Here is a 24,827-nt window from a genome sequence, read left to right on the forward strand (position 1 = left end):
TATTTGGTAAGTGACCAAAAACTTTAGTGCCAGTATAATTCACCCCTTTCTGTGCCAAAGTTAGATTTAATCTTGAATAGTGAAGATCATCCTTTCTCCTAGTATCGTAGTTATGCACACTGCTATTACTTTTGAATTGGGTTTGGTTGTTAATAACAAATTTCATAAGAGAGTATATATACTGAGAAGCTACTGTGAATATCCCTAGATCCTTAAATAAATGTCTGCAGGATGATCTTGGGTGGACTCCAGCTATTATTCTGATTACACGCTTTTGTGCAATAAATACTTTATTCCTCAGTGATGAATTACCCCAAAATATGATGCCATATGAAAGCAACGAGTGAAAATAGGCGTAGTAAGCTAATTTACTAAGATGTTTATCACCAAAATTTGCAATGACCCTTATTGCATAAGTAGCTGAACTCAAACGTTTCAGCAGATCATCAATGTGTTTCTTCCAATTTAATCTCTCATCAATGGACACACCTAAAAATTTGGAATATTCTACCTTAGCTATATGCTTCTGATTAAGGTCTATATTTATTAATGGCGTCATACCATTCACTGTACGGAACTGTATGTACTGTGTCTTATCAAAATTCAGTGAGAGTCCGTTTACAAGGAACCACTTAGTAATTTTCTGAAAGACAGTATTGACAATTTCATCAGTTAATTCTTGTTTGTCAGGTGTGATTACTATACTTGTATCATCAGCAAAGATGCTTCGGGCATGGATGTGTGTGACGTCCTTAGGTTAGTTAGGTTTAAGTAGTTCTAAGTTCTAGGGGACTGATGACCATAGATGTTAAGTCCCATAGTGCTCAGAGCCATTTGAACCATTTTTGCTATTAGCAGCCAATATTGTGGTTGCATGGTACGCAACATGTGGGGCGTCGAGTGTCGTAAACATTATTGGCCTTTTGCGACCTCGCACTCAAGAGGTTCCTTGTGAGACTGACTTTCCAACCGATCCCTTCTTGTAATCAATTTCTTTTTTCCCCCAATTTTATTCAGTACCTCTTGATTAGTTTTTCGATTTACCCGTTTAATTTTCAGTATTCTTCTAGCACAAACTAACCAAGAACTTCAACTTTTTTCGATCGAAGAAACGAGAGAAAAAATAATTAAGACGTACTGCTTGCCGAAACTTTCTTCTGTGAAAATGTCTTCCCTGATTTTGTATTGGCTAGCTGTTCACCATTATTCGATGGAAGTGTTAAATACCTAGCAATGTTACCAACAACAAAGAAGACATTCCAAACATTTTAGCGCCAATAATATGTCTGCTACAGCTGATGATTGCATCAGCATCACCATCTCAGGTGACAGTTTCTTTTAGGGACTCAATAACAATTATTACTGTCGCTTGCTGAGTATTTTAAGTGCACAGTTTACTGATTCAATACTTAAGACTATGACTAGCACATACCAACAAGCACCATCTTGTGGTGTGTCCAAGTGCTTTCTTAATCACTTCAAAGATTTCTGAGGAATCACGTCTGATGGTCCCATAATACTTTCTAGGTGTTTTCTGCATGTATTTAGCACCAGCTACGTATTACGTTACTTCAATCTACTAGTAATCTGCTTCCATACTGTTATCTTCATCATTCTCCTGAAAAACCAATATTTCTCAAATTGAACCTAATACTTCAATAGGATTCAGATTTGGTTTTTTTTTTTTTTTTTTTTTTTTTTTTTTTTTTTTTTTTTTTTTTTTTTTTTTTTTTTTTTTTGAGACGATTTAATGTACCAAATACTTGAAACTTATCCGATAGAAGTTTGATAAAGACGTGACGGTACTACGAAAGCATATTCTTTGCTCTGTCTAATCTCTAGCAAGAATTTTGAATATTATGATGATGTCATCTCCTGATAGATACGCATAGTTAAAGCATTCGTGTTTAATCTATCTGGCGATATTGCAGAATCATATTTCGCATGCGATATCGAAACGTCTGCGCACATTGCTTTCACTTAGGACACTCTTGGAACCTGAAGCCACGAAGACTGACAGTTTCCAAATCGATCTCAAACTCTCTTTCCTGAAACAGCGTTTCGTAACGGTGCTTCGAAGGAGAATAAGGCGGCTTCCCCATGCATAAACTGCTCATAGCACAGAAAACAACACGTGTGAAAATAATCACTCATGTGAAAATGGATTAAATATACCAGATGATCCACAATAATAAAAAAGTGGCAAATCCATAAAATACAAAGACTCAAGGAATTTATTGTTATTAACTATAATTTTTTCGACACAACAATGAATATTCTCCCAGCCTCCTATCCTCTGCAGATCCTCATGATCCCCATGTGAGCGATATGTAGGGGATTGTAGTGTATTCCTAGAATGATCATTCTGCAAACCACCCTGAGGTACATGGCAGAGGCTATGTCCCACTGTACCAGTTATTAGGGTTCCTTTCCATTCCATTCATGTATTTCGTGTGGGAAGAATGATCGTTTGAATGTCTCTTTGCTTGCAGTAATTGTTCTAATCTTATCCTCATGATCCCTGTGTGAGCGATACGTAGGGGATTTAGTATATTCATTTAAAGCTGTTTCTTGAAACTTTCTTAATAGAATTTATCAGGACAGTTTACGTCTATCTTCAAGAGCCTTCCAGTTCAGTTCCCTCAGTATCTGCGTGACAATCTTCCATGAATGAAACAGACCTGTGACCATTTGCGTTGCTCTCTCTGTATACGGTCAATATCCCCTGTTAGTCCTCTTCGGTACAGTCCGACACATTTGAGCAATAGTTTGGAACTGATTATATAAGTGATTTGTATGCAATCTCCTTTGTCGACTGATTGCACTACCCAGTATTCTACCAATAAACCAAAGTCTGCCACCCGTTTTTCTCATGACTGAGCCTATGTGATTTTTCCATTTCCTATCCCTACTAAGTGCTACACCCGGGTATTTGTACGAGTTGGCCAATTCCAACAGTGACTCATTGATATTATAGTCATAGGATAATACTTTTTTAGTTTTGTGAAGTGCACAATTTTACTTTTCTGAGCATTTAAAGTGAGTTGCCAACCTTTGCACTGCTTTGAAATTTTATCAAGATCTGACTGAATATTTATGAAGCTTCTTTCAGATAGCACTTCCTTATAGATAACTGCATCAGCTGCAAAAAGTCTGAGGTTACTGTTAATATTGTCTGCAAGGTCTCTAATATACAACATGAACAGTAAGGGTTTCAACACACTTCCCTGGAGCAACCCGAAGTTACTTCTACATCTGTCAATGATTCCCCATTTCACTGTGTCCTCCCTACCAAAAATCCTCAATCCAGTCACATATTTTACTTGATACTCCATATGATTAGACTTTTGACAATAAGCATAGGTGTGGTGCTGAGTCAAATGTTCTTCAGAAATCAAGAAATACCACTTACTTGCATGCCTATATCCAGAGCTTCCAGTATGTCATGTGAGAAAAGTGTGAGTCGTGTTTCACACAACTGATGTTTTCGGAATCCATACCAGTTGGCATTGAGGAGGTCTTTCTGTTCAAGATACTTAATTATGATTGAGCTCATAATATTTTCTACGATTCTACAACAGATCAGTGTCAAGGATATTGGATGGTAGTTTTGTGGATCACTTCTACTAGCCTTCTTTTAGTTGGGTGTGACCTGTGTTTTTTTCCAAGAACTGGGCACAGATTTTTGTTTGAGGGATCTACCATAGATTATAGTTATAACACAGGCTAACTCAGCTGCAAATTCAATATACAATGTGACAGGGATTCCATCAGGCTCTGGAGCTTTGTTCAGTTTTAATGATTTCAGCTGTTTCTCAACATCACTGACACTAATTTCATTCATCTTTCCAGTGGTACAAGAACTAAATTGGTGCAATTCTCCAGGGTTTTCCTTTGTAAAGGAATGTTTGAAAATGGAGTTAAGCATCAGCTTTTGCTTTGCTACACTCAAATTTCAGTTCCTGCCTCGTTCACCAGAATTGGAAACTAACTTTGGTGCCACTAACAGCCTTTACATATGACCAGAATTTCTTTGGATTTTGTAAAATATCATTTGACAATATTCTGCTACAGCAGTCACTGAAGGCATCACATATTCCTCTCTTGACAGTCATGAGACTCAGAGGGCCATAGACACGGGTTCCCAGGTAGATGCCATGTTTCTTGACTTTCACAAGGCATTTGATACAGTTCCCCACAGTCATTTAATGAACAAAGTAAGAGCATATGGATTATCAGACCAATTGTGTGATTGGATTGAAGAGCTCCTAGATAACAGAACACAGCATGTTATTCTTAATGGAGAGAAGTCTTCCGAAGTAAGAGTGATTTCAGGTGTGCTGCAGGGGAGTGTTGTAGGACCATTGCTATACACAGTATTTACAGTATTTATAAATGACCTTGTGGATAACATCAGAAGTTCACTGTGGCTTTTTGCAGATGATGCTGCAGTATATTGAGAGGTTGTAACAATGGAAAATTGTACTGAAATGCAGGAGCGGGGGGCAAAGAATTGACGCATGGTGCAGGGAGTGGCAATTAAATCTCAATGTAGGCAAGTGTAATGTGCTGCAAATACATAGAAAGAAAGATCCTTTATCATTTAGCTACAATATAGCAGGTCAGCAACTGGAAGCAGTTAATTCCATAACATATCTGGCAGTAGGCATTAGGAGTGATTTAAAATGGAATGCCCATATAAAATTAATCGTCGGTAAATCAGATGCCAGACTGAGATTCATTGGAATAATCCTAAGGAAATGCAGTCCATAAACAAAGGAAGTAGGTTACAAATAAATGGCTCTGAGCACTATGGGACTTAACTTCTGAGGTCATCAGTCCCCTAGAACTTAGAACTACTTAAACCTAACTAACCTAAGGACATCACACACATCCATGCCCGAGGCAGGATTCAAACCTGTGACCGTAGTGGTCGCGTGGTTCCAGACTGTAGCGCCTAGAACCGCTCGGCCACAAAGTAGGTTACAGTACACTTATTCGCCCATTGCTTGAGTACCGCTCACCGGTGCGGGATACATACCAGATAGGGTTGATAGAAGAGATAGAGAAGATCCAATGGAGAGCAGCGTGCTTCATTACAGGATCATTTAGTAATCATGAAAGCATTACGGAGATGATAGATAAACTCCAGTGGAAGACTCTGCGAGAGAGACGCTCAGTAGATCGGTACGGACTTTTGTTGAAGTTTCGAGAACATACCTTCACCGAGGAGTCAAGCAATATATTGCTCCCTCCTACGTATATCTCACGAAGAGACCATGAGGATAAAATCAGAAAGATTGGGGCCCACATAGAGGCTTACCAACAATCTATCTTTCCACAAACAATACGAGACTGGAATAGAAGGGAGAACAGATAGAGGTACTCAAGGTACCCTCCGCCACACACCGTCAGGTGGCTTGTGGAGTATGGATGTAGATGTAGATGTAGATTTGTTTCATTTAGCATCTGTCTACCTATAGCCCTATGTTTTGTTTTACACCTATCATGAAGTGATTTCTATTTCTTTAGAAATTTCTTTACAGTGGCTGTTACCATGGAGGTTCCCTCCCATTATGAACTGTTCTACTGGGTACATATCTATCCAGTGCATGGTCGACTATTCTTTTAAACTTGAGCCGGAGTTCCTCTAGATGCCCCTACCCTCTGCTGAAAATTTCAGGCTAGTCATTGAGATATGACACTACTGATTTTTTTATCTAGTTTACCGAACATAGATATTTTTCTGTTTTTTTTAGTGATTCTTTGTACTTTGGTAATCATTATTTCACAGTCACATCAGTTACATCGGGAGACAAGTATGGTGGACAACCAAAGGATCCAGTTATCATTTTATGCCCACTCCTGATACTGAGTCTTGCCCAAGCACTCTCACATGCAGCTTAAATTTCTATCTCAGTGGATTTGAGTTTCTTGTCTACTGCGACAAATACACCACCTCCGTTTCCCATTTGCCTATCCTTTCAATATATACTTAAATTTTCCTCAAAAATCTCACTGCTATCAGTTTCAGGTTTCAACCAACTTTCTGTTTCTAGTATTAGGTGAGTTTCACTGCTTCGAACTCTAGCGCTTGTTGTGAATGCTTTGGCAGTTTACCATTAGGATTTTAATTCTCTCACCTGTGGAAGGCATTTCTTTTGACCTTACTCTGATACCGATACTGATAATTATATGGATTGGATGGAGAGTCACCTAATCTAAAAAAAAAAAAAAAAAAAAAAAAAAAAAACCTGGTGTAGCAGCCCCTGATGTGAAGTGCACAACTGAGCCATCTAGGGGGACCCTATAATTCTCAGTCCTATGGCACAAGTCAAAGTCGCAGCCTTGCTTGTCACTGAACCTTAAAAGACTCTGTTTCAGTTCCTCCTCTCAACTCAAAACCAAAGAACCAAGATCAGTTCTGGAGACAATTCTGCAAAGTGTGAGCCTTGTTGAAACTCCATGTGTAAGGCTGGTCTTCTCAACCTTCTCTGCCAGTCACAGGAATGACCCAAGTATGGCCCTGAGGCCCAGATGACAGGCATCATTTGTTCCATTGTATGACACAATCTGCAGTTGGTTGCACCCTGTTCCCTCGATGGCTGCTGGAATAGCCTCTTCAACATGTTGAATGAGGCCCCTGGCATACCACAGTTAGTGAAGCAGGTATCCTTACCTGTTCCTTGCTGCCATTTTTCTAGGGAATACCTTCATTTGCTGTACATTTGAACCACCAACAATTAATGGATCCCTACCCTTTCATGTTTGCCTCCTCTTGACACTGGACGGAACAGATTTCCTAAAAACATTTGAATGGAGTCCCACTGGCCCAGTTTCACATTCAGTGAAAGACAGCACCTAAAAATTGTCAGTTCGGGGAATTGGTACAACATCTTGAGTCCTCCCTTGTCACCATTCATCCTGTACATGATGCACACCACTCACAGTTAAGTGGATGAGTAATAACAGATCCTGTGCTTTCAGGTACACAACTCTGAGGAGCTCTTCCAATACACCAGTTCATAGCAGTTGCCAATCATTTGACAGCATTTAGGGTAAATTCCAGCTGTTTACAAACATCAACCAAATCATCCGGTGTTCAAGAACATCATTAACAGTGGACTGCATTTTGGCTGGTGCAGTGTATTACAAGGCAGAGAATAAATAACTTTATTTTATTTATTTATTTATATACTTGTTCCATAGATCTGTGCATGTGAGCAAGTCACTCAGATGTGGAACATGTCAATGTACATAATAAAATACATAGAATAAAGACATTGTTATAGTATTAATAACAGTGCACAAAAATCATACTTATTAGCTTAAAAACTAGTCAACATAAATGTGAAGATAGCAGTTTCATATTTAGGGCATTATTGCATCTATTTTAACCTTGAACAGTAATCAAAACTTCCCACTTTGGGTTTAAAAGTGACCCAAAAATGGAAATGAGAAAAACAGGAATTTTTACATTAGGGCATTATTACATTAGTTTAACAGTAAACAGTGTCAAAAAATTTAAAAACATCTTTCCAATCTGGGTTTTACTTATTTCTCTGAAAGAATTCCTCTAGTGAATAAAGTGAGGTCTCAAGTAAATAATTTTTCAAGCTACGTTTAAATACTGATGTACTACTCCTTATACTTTTGATACTGTTGGGTAGGGAATTGAAAACTTTTGTCCCAGCGTACTTTACCCCTTTCTGAATAAGTGTCACGTTCTTTAACTCACAGTGGAAATCCTCTTTTCTTCTGGTGTTATGTTCATGATGTAGGCAATTCGTTTCATACAGAGTGGGGTTATTTATTATGAAGCACATCAGTGAATATATATACTGAAATGTTGCTGTCAGTATTTCAAGTCGTTTAAAAAGATTTCGACATGAGGTTCGTGGGGGTACACCACAAATGATTCGTATTGCTCTTTTTTGTGCTGTGAGGATTTTCTTTGCGGCAGGTGTATTGCCCCAGAAGATGATGCCATAACACATGACTGAATGAAAATAGCCAAAGTAAGCTGACTTTGAGATGGTAATGTCATTGAAGCGTGACAAAATTCGTAAAGCAAATGTTGCCGACATCAGCCATTTTAGTGTTTGTAGAACGTGATGTTCCCAGTTCAGCCTACTGTCCACATATATGCCTAGGAATTTTGATAAGTACACTTGCTTTATCATCTGATCATTCTGTGTGATAACTATTTCTTTTGGGTTTTTGTGGGTTGTCTGGAACTGGATAAAATTGGGTTTTTTTTCAGGTTTATTGAAAGGGAGTTAATACTAAACCAACCCAGAACTTCTTTAAGGATATCATTGACCTCGGATTCTAAGTCAGTAGTTGACACATTATCCACCACAATGCTCGTATCATCAGCGAACATTGTAAATTTACACTTCTTATTGATGGATAAAGGCAGGTCATTAACATATATGAGGAACAGCAAGGGCCCAAGCACTGATCCCTGTGGCACTCCATGCTGCACAATTCCCCACTCAGAGTCCACTATATATTGTGATACACTATCTGAAACATCTAGAATAATCTTCTGCTTCCTATTTTCGAGGTATGATTTTAACCAGTTCCCTACAGGTCCTGTAATTCCATAATGACAGGCCTTCTTGAAGAGTATCTGGTGATCTACACAGTCGAACGCCTTTGATAGGTCGCATAAGACACCAATTGGCAGCCTCTTGCTGTTTATAGACTCTAGAACATCATTTGTGAATGAGAAAATTGCGTTATCTATTGAAACTCCCTTTTGAAAACCAAACTGCTGACTGTTAATGATGTTCAGGTCACCAAGGTGTGCCACAATCCTGTTGTACAGAGCTTTTTCTAGGACTTTTGAAAATGTTGTTAATAGAGAGATAGGGCGATAGTTTGACACATTTGTAGCATCCCCTGCTTTGTACAGGGGCCTGACAACAGAGTATTTCATTCTGTCTGGAAACACTCCTTGTTGCATGGATGTGTTGCAGATGTGAGACAAAACTTCGGTCACTTCACTACAGCAAGCCTTCAACAGCTTGCTTGAAATATCGTCTATACCAGCAGAATGTTTATTTATCAAAGACTGTATGATTTTTTTGATTTCATTGGCAGTAATGGGAAGCACACTTATTTGACTGAAAGGTTCTGGAAAATTATTTTTCATTATACAGGCAGCTTTATCTACAGAACCATGGCAACCTATCTGTGTTGGGACAGTTAAAAAATGTTGGTTAAAGATTTCAGCAATTTCCTCACTATTAGTTATCTCTGAGTTGTCAACAGTTAAAACAATATTTTTGTCTTTGGTGTAGTTTACAGTTCCTGTTTCTCTCTTTATCACATTCCAGATTGTTTTAATTTTATTTTCAGAATTAGTAATTTCAGATGCTATACACATACTTTTAGAGTTTTTAATTACTTTGGCAAGAATTTTACAGTAGAGTTTATAATGTTTTAGCTGAGCAGGGTTGTTAGAAGTCTTTGATGCTATGTAGAGTTGTCTTTTTCTCTGACAGGAAGCTATGATGCCCTTAGTGAGCCATGGTTTTTTTGCAGACATTAAACCCCACTGATTATCTTTTAATCTGTTGAGCTATAAAGCTGTTAATTCCCTATCAGAATTCAAGTGAATACATGAAACAAGATTTCTATTAAGGCAACATAAAAACCAGTGGTAAAAGTTACTAGTTACATAAAACATTTTGAGGTCAATTACAGTTGTTAGCAAACTCAAAAATGGAGATAATTTATGATAAATGTAGGTAACATATGGAGCTACTCTTCTTTAATGGAAAAATAAATGTAATGGAATATGTTGGTATATCTGCTACAGTAACTAGATCACAATCGCTGATTTATTACAAAGTGCTCATATATTATACAAAGGACAATAGTAGCTTCTGAAAATTCTCAAAAATGCATATTTATTTGCATTGATATACAATGAAATATGATGTATTCTTTAGCAGAACTGTGACCCAGAAAGGCTGATTTGCTACAAAATAAGATATGTATCTAAAACACTCATACAAGTAACTTACAAAAATATAGTTTTGTAATCATCTGGAAATTCTAAAAAATAACCTGTTTCTCATGTAATTGTACAATGAAATTAAAGAATGATTGTTTTGAATGAAGGCACGCCTACCCTTCTCAAAAATTTTAAAAGGGCACAATTAAGTTTAGCCTATAACTGACAACAACAGTACAAGTTTATCGCAGCTCTTGCAAATGTTCAAAATTTCACAAATATAGCAATACAGAAGTGTACTGATACAATCAATGAAAGATTATGCAGAAGCAACACGAACAATAAAATATGCAGAGCTAGAACCTCAAATCGACACATGAATCTTGTACACTAGGTCTCACACAAAGAAAAATTCAGAAGTTAGCATTCATATATAAATAAACATGCATATTGATCAGATTTTTCACTTACCTGTTTCTGTGCACACTTCTGCACTGGTGTGCTGAAGAATAACACTGCAGTGTGAGTTTGTCTCAGTCAAAATTGCTAAAATGTGCCACACAAACAAAGCAAGTCTTCTGCCTGTTGCAGCTAACTACAACTAACCTACAGTGAATGTGAGGCCAAGGAACCAGTTTAGAAGATTCAAACGTCTGTGAATAATCCTGGTGCCATCACAATGCCCAAGCTAACAAAACAAGTACCATGAGGTTGTGTATATGTCCATTATGAAAAATACATTCATTGTGCACAACTGCATACAAACTAATGTTGAGTCTCAATGGATTTGATTATGCAGCATATGCAGCTCTCATCACAGTCCTAGCATACCCTCAGAACCCAGATGACATGACTTTCAATGATACTGACAGTAGTGAAACTACTGCACCTTCAGTGATTCTGGATGGCTGTAAGTTTCATACAAGAAACCAGTTTTTGAAGAATTATTCTGCAGTACATATCTCAGTTGAAGTCTGTGGCAGAACACTGTAAAAAGATAATCTACAAGAAGTGCTACGAGACAGATTAGTGTGTAGTTTAAGAAATGGAAAACAAGCTGTTTGGAGAATGCAACTTACATTCAATAAATGTCAAGAATTGCAATGATTATGGAGTCTACTAAATGATTATGGAGACTGCCACAACTGATGCTGCAGTGGTTGGCCACAGATACATGATCAGGCTTCTTCTAGCAGAAAGCCTCAAGTGAGTTTGCAGTCTAACAAAGCACAATGTTACTGTAGTGGCAAACAAGAACACATGAAGCCATGATGCTCACTGAAAGGCTTCACTTGTAAAATTTGTAGCATTCAAGGGCATGTTCCACAGATGTGTCACAGAAAAGGCAGCAGTCAACAGTATATAAGTTGGGGCCCAAAGGAAACCAGTAGGAGAAGAAGAAAGAAGAAGAAGAAGAAATGCAGGAAAATGTACAAGATGGTGTTGGAAGATTCTGACACTGATTCAGGAGAATCAAATTCAAACAATGGGGCAGAATTAGTATTTAAAAATTTCATACTTAGAAAATGGTGCTTCAAAACAAGTGTGTATCAAAAAAGTGATCTAAATGAAGAAAATCTCATTGTGTGCCAGGTGTGTCACAGTGCTGGTGTGTGTTCAACTATGGCAGAGCAAGTTCCAATGCATAAAATTGACACCATTAAACAAGTGGGCTATGATGCCAGTTGTAGAGCTAGTTGTGGGTGAAAAGAAAATTCCTTTTGAGTTGGATACAGGTATATACATGGGTGCTGTGAAGATAAGATTAGAATAATTACTGCACACACAGAGGCATTCAAACAATCATTCTTCCTGTGCTCCATACATGAATGGAACAGGAAGAAATCCTACTAACTGATACAATGGAATGTACCATCTGCCATGAATCTCACAGTGGTTTGCAGAGTATAGATGTAATTGTAGATCTAGATATGTACATGCCACTTTTATGGCATATCACAAATGGCACAAGTGTTTCCTAAAAGATAAGTTGTGCAAAATCAGTACAAAAGTTATTCATTATGATAACATGCATGTGAAGGGCTCTGTATATTTGGTTAATGTCACTGATGAAGTTGATAAAGTAAGCTGTTTATTGCCTCTATCTGTTGTAAAGTCATCAGCCAGCTCCATTGTGCTGGGGAGAAACTGGCTAAGATCCATTCCACTTAACTGACACAATATTTGTCAAAATACATAAAGTGAAATAATTATAAGTTTTTGACCCAGAAATAGATTCAGTGGAAAAACTTGTGAAGTCATATCCAGAGGTTTTCACAAAAAAATCCAGAGACCTTAAAAGGCATCAAAGGTACCCTAGAGCTAAAAGAAGGGCCTCAACCTATTGCACTTTATGCCAGGTCAATTTCCCTAGCTCACCAAATTCTTGTAGGAAATAAAATATAAAATATGGCTGAGGAAAAAACCCCTGTCAGATTGTCAGATGGGGAGTTAGCCAAAGCCATGTGGACCACATTTATTTTGCCTATCATTCAGCAGGCTAAACACCAAGCACCTAAAGTAAGAATTTGTGGGGATTTTAAGGTAACTGGAACCCAAACCTTTTCATTCCCCAGTTTCCCTTACCAAAGATAGATGATAGTTTCACCAAACTTGCTTTGTATTTACAATTAGAAATGGCTGAGCAAACTATTGTTATTGCTTGGTGTCTGTTTCAGTTTACTAGACTTGCTTTTGGAACTGCATCCACCGCCAGTACATGGCAATCAGAACTGGATAATATACATGTTGGTCTTAAGAAAACATAACTATTTTGCAGAATTTTATAAGACCATGTTAATTGTAGTGGATGTCCACAGCAGGTGGCCAGAAGTAATCAAGATGCCTTTTACCAACATTTCTGCTCTATTGGATGCATTAATGCCTTTGTTGCTCAGTTTGGTCTGCCTAAGTGACTGCATCAGACAATGTGACCCAATTGGTTGGTGATGACTTCACATCATTTTGTGTGAAAAATGAAAATAGACATTTAATCATTGCACCTTACCATCCCATCCTCTTTACCAGTGTGTTAGGTTTTGTAATGGTTTGCTCAGTAATACATAGACATAAAAACCACACACTTTATTTCACTAACTATATGCTTGCGTGCACGCGCACGCGACATGCGCGCACTCGCACACGCACACGCACACACACAAACACAAACACAAACACAAACACACACACATACACACACACACACACACACACACACACACACACACACACACACACACACACACACACACACAAGACTACACTGCAGATCATAATATTAGCAAAAAACATAGGAAGGCAACTTAAGCCAACTTAATAAGCAATACAGGAGTTATGAGGGAGGAAAAGACCCACTGTGGTTCAAGAACCTTGTTAGAAAGCTGCTACAAAAGCAAAGAGGGCTTCACTACAAATTTAATTGTACTCAAAGCCTCACAGATAAACAAAAATTAGTTGAAACCAAAATTCGTATTGGGAGGGCCATGTTTGGATCATTCAATGAATTCAAATTCTGGTTGAACAATCCACGGGTGTACTGCTGGTGCAAGTGTCCAACAGGCACAATATTTTGGCGATCAGACATGTTGCCATCATCAGTTGTGCTGACAAACTGAGCTCCTGAGGTCGGACAGCCATATTAAATCCACTCCCCTCGCGAGGCGTTCTCTCCGTGGTCCACGCCTGCATGTCAGCGGTCGCTGAGGTACTGGCGTCGGCATCTGCAATCATTGTAATTGCCTCATCTGCCCCAGCTGCCCGTTCATTTCCTTTGCTGAGCATCCTTTTAATTATACTCAGTGCTGGTTCCCATGCCTGCTGAGGTTGTAGCTGCAATCTCAGTTGAAGAGTCTGTCCCTGGTAAGAATTTCAATAGCCTCTCTAACAATGCTGTCCCATATTCAGATGTCTGTGCCAAGACCCTGGTATGTTGGTAGTTCATTTCGTGATTTTCAGACAAACAGTGCTCTGCAACTGCCAACTTGTTGGGGTACCCAAGTCGACTGTGCCTCTGATGTTCTCAGCAACAATCTACGATGGTGCGCACTGTCTGTCCAATATAAGTCTTTCCACATTGACATGGAATCTGGTATATGCCGGCCTTCCACAAACTGAGATCATCTTTGACACTTCTCATAAATGCTCGTGTTTTATTTGGTGAGCAAAAGACAGTGCCTACTCGGTGTTTCCTCAATATTCGTCCTATTTTCCCCGATAGTGTGCCAGTATACGGTATTTAGACAGTTGCTATCTTCTGTCTCCACATACTGTACTGTAGAGGTGGGGCAGAGAGCGCTTCTGATCTGCCATTCCAAGTACCCATTTTTCTGGAACACAGTTTCGAGATGTTCCACCTCTTGGGGCGGACTCTCAGCAGCAGAGATAGTGCGTGCCCTGTGCACCTGTTGTTTTTAGCACCCCATTCCTCTGCGCAGGGTGGTGGCAGCTATCCGCATGCAAATACAGGTTGGTGTGCATTTTCTTCCTGTATACCCCATGTCCCAGGGTGCCATCCACTCTTCTTTTGACCATGACATCCAGAAATGGTAATCTTCCTTCTGCTTTGGTTTCCACAATGAATTTGATGTTCGGATGTATGGAGTTCAGGTGTGTTAGGAAGTCTAGGAACTTGTCCCTTCCATGGGGCCAGATCACAAATGTGTCATCCACATAACGTAGAAATCAAGTAGTTTTCCATTTAGATGATGCCAAAGCTTCCTCCTTGAAGTACTCCATATAGAAATTTGCGACCACAGGTGAGAGTGGGCTCCCCATTTCAACTCCTTCTGTTTGTTCATAGTATTCTCCATTAAAGAGTAAATGCGTGGAGGTCAGAACGTGCTTGAAAAGGTCAGTTATCTTCTCATCAAATTTCTGGGCAATAAGCTCAACTGCCTCTCAAAGAGGCACCCTGGTGAATAATAAAACGTCAAAACTCACCAGGATATCTCAGTCTTTCTGCCCGTCCTCAGGAGCTCAGTTTGTCAGTGCACCTGAGGATGGCAACATGTCTGATCACTGAAATATTATACCTGTTGGACACTGTGGACTGGCAGTACACCTGTGGACTGTTCAAGCAAGAAATACACTAGGAGAAACTGAAGAATCACATCAATTCAAATTCTGTCTCCCAATTTTGCAGAAAATCCTAGGAAGTTTTGGTATTACATTACATAGGTAAACAGGTACATGACACTGTTTTTAACATAATCACCGAGTCTCTGTAAACAATGGTCAGAACATTCTGCCCATCATTCAGTTTCTTGATGATAGAAATCCACTGCTTGGTCGTGGAACCACAGTTCAAACATTCTCATCATTGAAAAATCTCTTTCCCCCAGAATTTTTTCCCTTGATCGCCTGAACATTGCCCTCTGTTATCAATGTTAATGACCTTCCTCTCCAATCAGCATCATCCACATCTGTGCACCCTTGCTCAAATTGTTGGCACCATTTTATTAGAGTTGGAGGCAACATTACATTTAGTTTACACATCACCAAAATTTTGCTATGAATCTGTGTGCAACTGAGATGTTTTGCCCACAAAATTCTTACTGTCCTAAGTACTTCAACTTTGGAGTTGTCTGCACTGCAGTGGATCTGTGTCTGCAGGAGACACAGAAAATGTACTCTCTTGTAACAATGTGTGATTCTTGTTGTGCATTGGTCTTAGTGAGGAATGATACTTGTCACTTACTTTCTTAAAGTCCCTAAGTACTGTACTGAACTTAAATGTTCTATTAATGTTCCTAGTTGCCCTTGCAGCACTATGATTTAGTACAAACTTGTAAAAAAAATGATCATTTCCCTCCAGTTCATGTTTTGTGTAAATTGGTGTATGACATGCTTATAATAAACTACCAACTTGCTCAGCTGAAGGTAAATATACTCATTTCTTTCCAGTACCTTACAGCATCTGGCATTGTTTAGAAAAGTGGACTTGCACCATCACAAAATCCATCATTTCATGGACAATTTATGCATTGAATACAGGCAGTGTCATGACACAACACTTTCTTTGACTGATATTCAACTAATTAAATAAAGCTAGCTACATTTATCACTTAAAATGCTTGAAGATTTCATTTATTTTATTTTACTGAACTAGAAAGAATATCTTAAATAATTCTCTGTAATTTCTCTAGGAATGTCAATGGCAGTCTGAAAATAACTTATGTATATATTTCCTTTTTCTGCTTTCATTCCAGCTATGCTGCAGTACACAGAAGCACTTCCTGTGTTGTGGAAAATGCTTAACACAAATGCTGACCAGTGTTCACAGTACTCAAATATCCTGTTATAAAAACAACAGTACATATCATATATTTTTCCAAATTTAAGATACATAATGAAAGTCAAGCACAACAATTCTGAACACAAAAACTGTGTGAAATGCAGGCACTAATCACTACAAATGAATACTTCAAACTGGTTCAGAATAGCCAAGAACAGAATTCTGAACCAGTTTAAAGCCTTCAGTTGTAATGATTAGTGCCTGCATTTCACACAGTTATTGTGTTCAGAACTGTTCTGTTTGACTTTCATTATGTAACTTGGATTTAAAAAAATCTGTTATATGCATTGTTGTTTTTATAATTCATATTTGACTGCCATGAACAGGTTCCTGAACTGAAACTGGTCAGTAAATAAATTGCATTAATCAGCATTAGTGTTACACATTTCTTACACTATATACATGCTGATATCCACCCGGGCAAGATGTTTTCCTGCACTGCTGCTGGGAAAAGTATGAGAGATTTATGTGTGGCTCCAACTAGAGGAACTAACAGAAATAATAAAAGCTAGTACTCATTGCAGTCTATGTTTACCAAAAAAGACACTTGACTGTTTCATTCCTCATTTTCCATTGATCACTTTAGGCACTGTTTCCTAGCTTGAAATAATATTCCTTGTTCTAATATATGGAAACACACATAACAAAAAGCACTGATTTAAACAGAATGACAGTTTATTCAGTAACAGATACAGAAAATCCAGAAACAAACAAAAAATTAACAAAAAATAATTTAAAGTAAAGAAAAGTGCCAACAGATCTTATTAAGAATTTTAATACATTAATTTATTTTTCTTTTTACAATGGGACTGTGGCAACCACTCACTTTTTACAAGGAAATCTTGGCCCTCACAATAACACATTTTATCTATACCATTAAGAAAGATCTCATTACAGTTATCACAACATTAATAAAAACATAAAAACATAATATGGAAAAAAATTGGTGGTTATTAAAGCTGCTTAGTATCCCTTGGACAGCACTTGTGTCTACTGAGACTATATGTGGTAGTAAAACTCTCACAGCACACAGGACATAAGAAAGGTTGTTCCCCAGTATGTGTGCGCATGTGTTTCATAAGACCACAGGAACGAGCAAATGTCCACTCACACAGACGGCACTTGAATGGTCGCAGCCCTGCGTGTGTTTTCTTATGTGCTGTAAGATCAGAAGGTTCTGAGCAAGCCCAGCCACAAATGTCACACTCCAAAGGGAGTTTTGTGATGGTTTCTGTCAAATGTACTTGTGAAGATATTGCCAGTATCCTGTTGTGGTCTGAAGTATTATCATCTTTTTCTTGTTCACTCCCTTCGTGTGTTGTTTGATGTCTCCCATGAATAAACTCTGTCTCACAATCATCACATCTGCAGTACTGTTCACAAATGTGTGTGCAAACATGTGAAGACAGCTTTCCACAATGTGGACACAGTGCTTGTTGGTCATCATTGTTGGAGCACATATGTTTCCTGTAACAATCAAAAATTTGGAAGAGGAATATCATATCGCAGAAATAAAATGGCAAAAAGACAGTTCTAACTGGTATTGGTAACTATATTTTACTTAACCACTCCATTAATTTTTCAGTATTTCTTTTAGCACATCACAATTACACAGAATCAGTATTGTTACTTTGCAAGCACAGCTTTGTTGCTTGCTTTGACTATCAAGACTTTTATCACAAAGATATCATAATTCTCACATAATTCACAGGAAATAACTTACATTATGAATGCGGGGCAGATTTTTCTGTGAATTGTGAGAAATTATCTGTGCTTTTTGTGTTCAAATAATGCATATCTGAGATAGAATCAGAAAGCCACATTAGTATTTCACTAAATGAAGCTGTATATTGACTGACCATGATGCCAGATCTTAAGTGCATTTCCGATAATCCAACCTAATTGCATTTTTATCTTAAACTGTGCCTTTATCAGTCTTGATAGGAAAACTTTAAAAAGTTACATAGCCTTCCATTGTCACTAATGTTTCCATTTATGTTTTCAAAAACCTACTAGCAGAGGTTCTCCCACCAGGGATGTGGGAATAGCACTACTGCAGATTCAGTATATCTAAAAGGTCTTCACTGACATTATAACATCTTCATTCATTTTTTCAACTTTGGTCTATTCTTTTCATTTCAGTGCATTTAATTTTAAGTGACACTGAATTGTTAATCATGAGGTGGACTTTTGCCTTTTTAGGTTGATGTGTGTTGATGCAATGTTTCAGCAGTTGGTATTGTCAGAGGTTAATCTTCGGAACAGTGGCCTAGCAATTGTTATTGTATAGAAATCATGAACAAATTGTGCTGCTGCTGGCAATTTGTTTCCTTTGGTCATAGCCAATCAGATGATAGTATAGAGTAGCCAATGAGAACTGCTGAATCTAATGACTTTAGTTTGGTGGAAAATATGAATAGTTGACTTTTGTTTATAGACAGATAGTACAAGATTGATGATTATTACTCTGTGTATTATGTATTGTAAAGCTCATTACTGGTTTTTGTATGTATTACTTGTATTGTGTGTTCCTTGGAATATGATAGTATATCTTGAAATATTGTTTTGCATTCCTGTGTTATAGTTTGGTTTTGAGCTGGCAAAGCCAACAAATGTGACTAGAGGGAAAAAAACACTGTGATGACAGACAGATTTTTAACGTGACCAACAGTGTAGGTTAGGTTGAAACATAACGGTTTGATTGTGAGCTGCCAAAGACTACAAATGTAATTGGAAAAGTGGCTGTGGTGATGTACTGATCTGTAGTGTAGTTCAATGATCATTTTGAAAACTCAGTTCGGTATTTTAGGAATATCCCAATTTCCAAGGTTGTGGTTACACAGGAACAATTTCTATTTTACAGAATATTGTTCTGTTTGACATTCTGCACAGTATATTCCACTATGCCACCACAGAGCTTCATACACTATACATTATGTCTATGTTCATCAAAAGCTATTTTCACATTGGTTGTGGCTAATTACTCGTTGTCTTCACTTCCTATCATTCACCACACAAACAGTTACCAACTGCAGCATGCAATACAAAAGCCGTAAGTGCACTTTTACTTCAGTTCTATCTTTGATAGAGTACACAGTGTCAGAACTTAGTTGCCTTGTCTCAACACCCAGTGACCACTGAAGATGTATAGCAGCCAGCCTACTGTTGGGTCACCTGGAAGGTACATGTGGAATATTGCAGCTATCAACAGTTGCAGACCCTGTAAGTACACTCAGTGGTGACAGAGTAAATGCTGCAATGAATCTTGAAACTCAAGAGGTAGAATCTAGCACAACCAGGAAAAGACCAGGTGGGTGGAAACAAAACAATAAAGATGCAGGTAACAGACTGGTGGTAAAATAGGAAATGAAAAATAAGGACTTACTAAGTGTAATAGTAAGGCCTGTGTTGGAAAAGACTTGGTGGCATGGAAACAAAACAATAAAGGTCCAGGTGAAAGACGGGTGGTATAATTGGAAATGACAAATAAGAACATAGTGTAATGCTATGGCTGTTGTTGTTGTATAATGTACACAAGAGCTTAATAGTGGATATCTGCATACTGAATCATAATACAGTTATATAAAGCAGCAGAAAAACATACATACATTGTCTAAGTAGAAGAATCAGACATGAATATCTGATATGCCCACAGATGAAACTTGGAAAATAATTCCATCAAAATATGCCACGAACTTGCAAATTCATTATCTATAGCACTGTATAAACACAAATTGTTGTTTAATGTCATTACCAAAAGTCTCAAAATGTTCTCAATCAATTTACTTCAGAGCTTTACATAATACTCTAACAAATGTTAGGACAGACATAGGCTACTATTTTGTAAATACATGTGGTATATAAATATACAATATATTACATAAAGGTGAAAGATCAGTACCAAAAATTTTGAAAGTGCTTGACCAGTTTACTTCAAATAATTACATGATGCTCTAATAAACATTCAGATGGACATATGCTATATATTTCTTAATATATATGGTATATAAATATATATCTATACTACTATATCAAGACAAGCAGTTGTGTTATGTTGTTAGCAACAATCTTGAAAAGTTCTTGACCGAAATCGTAGGTGTGTTCCTGGTGATATATACACTCCTGCAAATGGAAAAAAGAACACATTGACACCGGTGTGTCAGACCCACTATACTTGCTCCGGACATTGCAAGAGGGCTGTACAAGCAATGATCACACGCATGGCACAGCGGACACACCAGGAACCGCGGTGTTGGCCGTCGAATGGCGCTAGCTGTGCAGCATTTGTGCACCGCCGCCGTCAGTGTCAGCCAGTTTGCCGTGGCTTACGGGGCTCCATCGCAGTCTTTAACACTGGTAGCATGCCGCGACAGGGTGGACGTGAACCGTATGTGCAGTTGACGGACTTTGAGCGAGGGCGTATAGTGGGCATGTGGGAGGCCGGGTGGACGTACCGCCGAATTGCTCAACACGTGGGGCGTGAGGTCTCCACAGTACATCGATGTTGTCGCCAGTGGTCGGCGGAAGGTGCACGTGCCCGTCAACCTGGGACCGGACCGCAGCGACGCACGGATGCACGCCAAGACCGTAGGATCCTACGCAGTGCCGTAGGGGACCGCACCGCCACTTCCCAGCAAATTAGGGACACTGTTGCTCCTGGGGTATCGGCAAGGACCATTCGCAACCATCTCCATGAAGCTGGGCTACAGTCCCGCACACCGTTAGGCCGTCTTCCGCTCACGCCCCAACATCGTGCAGCCCGCCTCCAGTGGTGTCGCGACAGGCGTGAATGGAGGGACGAATGGAAATGGAGGGACGAATGGAGACGTGTCGTCTTCAGCGATGAGAGTCGCTTCTGCCTTGGTGCCAGTGATGGTCGTATGCGTGTTTGGCGCCGTGCAGGTGAGTGCCACAATCAGGACTGCATACGACCGAGGCATACAGGGCCAACACCCGGCATCATGGTGTGGGGAGCGATCTCCTACACTGGCCGTACACCACTGGTGATCATCGAGGGGACACTGAATAGTGCACGGTACATCCAAACTGTCATCGAACCCATCGTTCTACCATTCCTAGACCGGCAAGGGAACTTGCTGTTCCAACAGGACAATGCACGTCCTCATGTATCCCGTGCCACCCAACGTGCTCTAGAAGGTGTAAGTCAACTACCCTGGCCAGCAAGATCTCCGGATCTGTCCCCCATTGAGCATGTTTGGGACTGGATGAAGCGTCGTCTCATGCGGTCTGCACGTCCAGCACGAACGCTGGTCCAACTGAGGCGCCAGGTGGAAATGGCATGGCAAGCCGTTCCACAGGCCTACATCCAGCATCTCTACGATCGTCTCCATGGGAGAATAGCAGCCTGCATTGCTGCGAAAGGTGGATATACACTGTACTAGTGCCGACATTGTGCATGCTCTGTTGCCTGTGTCTATGTGCCTGTGGTTCTGTCAGTGTGATCATGTGATGTATCTGACCCCAGGAATGTGTCAATAAAGTTTCCCCTTCCTGGGACAATGAATTCACGGTGTTCTTATTTCAATTTCCAGGAGTGTAGGTGTTGTCAATTGGGAACGACAAACACTGATTATATATAGGTGTTGTCAATTGGGAACAACAAACACTGGTGTATTCTCTGATGTCATTTCAGTATTAGATTGTTCAACAGCCTAGATGTTTTCCTGTTACCACATGTGAGCCCAATGTTATTGATTTAATTATTCTTTCATTTTGGTCTACATATAGCCCCTGTTGGGCCTTCTTCACGTTATTTTTATAACATTTTTATTTTAAGTGCTTCTGTCACATTCTGAACATAAATTATCAGTGACAATTGGCTTTATGACGTCTGACATCCATTGCTGGTTGCATCAGTAATGCTCCTCGTCGCACCTCAGAACATGCATTAAGCCATATAGGTTTTGTGGGACATTAAACATTTTAAGTAATTTTGTGATAGTGGCTCATGCCTTTTGTTATTAATTCATGGGCCATGGTTTTAATTTTTAGTGTTAAGGATTCTGAACTTTGTAAGTCAGTAGTATGGTTCTTATAAAATTTCTACATAAAAATTTTGTTATGCAGAAATACACCTGAGAATGTATGTGCATCATAAAAACTGGTTGTACCAGTCTCTGAGCAATTACAATGAAACAGCTAACACAGCAAATTCAATTCTCAATGAATTTTACCAGCATTTCAGGAGCTCAGTATATTTTAAGTTTTTAGTTTTCCTTTCGGTATGCAAAATAATGATAGTTGTGGGTGTCCTTGTTATAAGACTGTTTCCTAATCTAAGAGAAAAAATTATGATAATCAATTAACCCTTTAACTGCTCTGGATGTGTTAACATGCATGCCTTTGTACCTGTCCCTGTGTGCTCTGAAAGTGTTTATGCATGCCACCAGTCCTTCTACCTGGTCCCCTGAATGTGTCTACACATAGACACATTCAGAGTACCAGGTAGAAGGACTGGTGGTGTGTGGAAACACGTTCAGAGCACAGGTACAGCTTCAAAGGCATGTGTGTTAACACATCCAGAGCAGTTAAAGATGTTTAAAATTCACCTCAATAGAAAAACATTATTTATCATGGCAGCATAAGATGGAATTTAAGATGATGCATATGTAGAAATACAACTTGCATTAAATATAAGCACAATGTGTTAATTTTAATTACTGAGCCCAGTAGTTCATGAATAATTTCCAAACTATGTGTCATATACAATTATGAAAACTACCACACAAAATTCAGCACAAAATGTATATTTTGTTAGTTTTTATTTATGGGAGAGTACATTGATATGATGGATAAAATTTACAAGTAATGTTTTCCTGGTAATCACTACAGATAAATGATCTTGTAAATATTAACTCAACTGATAGTACATCATGTGTCTATTGGTGCAATTAGAATTAAGATTAGGTCAATATTAAGAAAGATCCTGTGTATGCTGTACAGCAAAAAGAACAATGACTGATGCTGACCTAAGTGCAGGTTGCTATTTTGTATCTGGATCACTCTGGTATAAATGGGCAGTTCAAAAGGTTGCAAGCAGTTGTGAGATTTAGTGAATGAATAGTCTACTTGTCACAATTTGGAAAAAATAGAAATCCAAGCTAGGCCATGACTGGGACTGATTTTTTGAGATGTGATGAACTTTGAAACATTTTTGCAGTGGGATATGCACTCTCAACAGTTAAGTGCAATAACGTCTTTACAATATTTCATTTAATATTATACACAATTGTGACACTGTTATTACTGGAGCTCTCAAGGAATTTTAGCTTGCATCACATGCCACCATCTTACAGACATTTGGACTTCATCTCAATTAATAATTTTAAAGAAACTTAGCTCATCTGTGTAGGAGAGATCTCCTTTAACTAGCTCACATCTTTTTAACTGCAATTGAACAATTTATTTGACAATGCAATGACTATGTGGCCACTTCTGGACAACGTAGTTATCTGCATAAAGATGGAAATTGACCTGATACCGATATGACAGGCTTTCACCGTGGAGGGCGCGAGGTGCAGCGCACGGGGCCGTTTTGAATGCGCACGCTGGGCACTGCATGCGCAACGTCACCTCAGTACGGCTTTAAATAGCGGAGCTCAGCATGTACTCACCAGTACTACTACAGTGGCACTCACGTGAAGATGGCCAGAAGACTCTGCGCCGAAATATCGTTGCAGGACATTACTGATATCTGGCAGTTCTCCCGTGTTTTTATGGAACAGTGCATTTGTGCTTTGTATTATGCACTGTTTGCTTAGCTTCATGGAGCCTTACTTATCAACAATCTGTATGAAATGATAGATAATGTCATACTTGAATGTCTTAGAATTAGATAGTATGGGTAGCTGGAGAATTCATAAAATTTCATTTGTTGGTTTGCTGACAGTATACAAAAATTACACTGCAATGCCAAAGAAACTAGTATAGGCAAGCGTATTCAGATACAGTAATATGCAAACAAGCCAAGACAACAAGTGTCTGGCACTGTTGTTAGATCAGTTACTGTTGCTACAATGGCAAGTTATCAAGATTTAAGTGAGTTTGAACATGGTGTTATAGTCGTGCATGAGCGATGGAGACAGCATCTCCGAGATACCAATGAAATAGGGATTTTCTCATGTGACTATTTCATGAGTGCATTGTCAGTAACAGGAATCTGGTATAACATCGCCACATTGCTGTGGCTGGAATAAGCTTCTGCATGAACAGGACCAATGACAACTGAAAAGAATTGTTCAACGTGACAGAAGTGCAACCCTTCCACAAATTTCTGCAGATTTCAACAAGTGTCAGCATGTAAAGCATTTAGTGAAACATCATCGATATGGGCTTTCTGAGCCAAAGGCCCACTTGTGTACCCTTGATGGGATGACACAAAGCTTTACGCCTTGCCTGGGCCCGTCTACACTTGCACTGGCCTGTTGATGACTGTAAACATGTTGCCTGGTCAGATGAGTCTTTTTTTCAAATTGTATTGAGTGGATGGACATGTAAAGGTATGGAGACAACCTCATGAATCCATGGACCCTGCATGTCAGCAGGGAA

The 24,827-nt window shown here is 38.9% G+C and overlaps 1 protein-coding gene across 4 annotated transcripts in view; it reads right to left on the reverse strand.

Moving 5' to 3' along the window:
* Window positions 1-16,947: 16,947 nt before the first annotated feature.
* Window positions 16,948-24,827, reverse strand: part of LOC126162125 (zinc finger protein 883-like) — a 95,877-nt gene continuing 87,997 nt past the window's right edge. For 2 of the 4 annotated variants that reach the window (XM_049918414.1, XM_049918413.1), the window contains one exon: window positions 16,948-17,726. In XM_049918414.1, coding sequence (XP_049774371.1) covers window positions 17,213-17,726 — 514 coding nt within the window. In that variant the 3' untranslated portion in view covers window positions 16,948-17,212. The remainder of the gene's footprint in view (window positions 17,727-24,827) is intronic. The other 2 variants (XM_049918412.1, XM_049918415.1) reach the window with 2 other exon arrangements.

The sequence above is a fragment of the Schistocerca cancellata genome, chromosome 2 (genome assembly GCF_023864275.1).
Source record: "Schistocerca cancellata isolate TAMUIC-IGC-003103 chromosome 2, iqSchCanc2.1, whole genome shotgun sequence".
NCBI classification, from domain to species: Eukaryota; Metazoa; Arthropoda; class Insecta; order Orthoptera; family Acrididae; genus Schistocerca; species Schistocerca cancellata.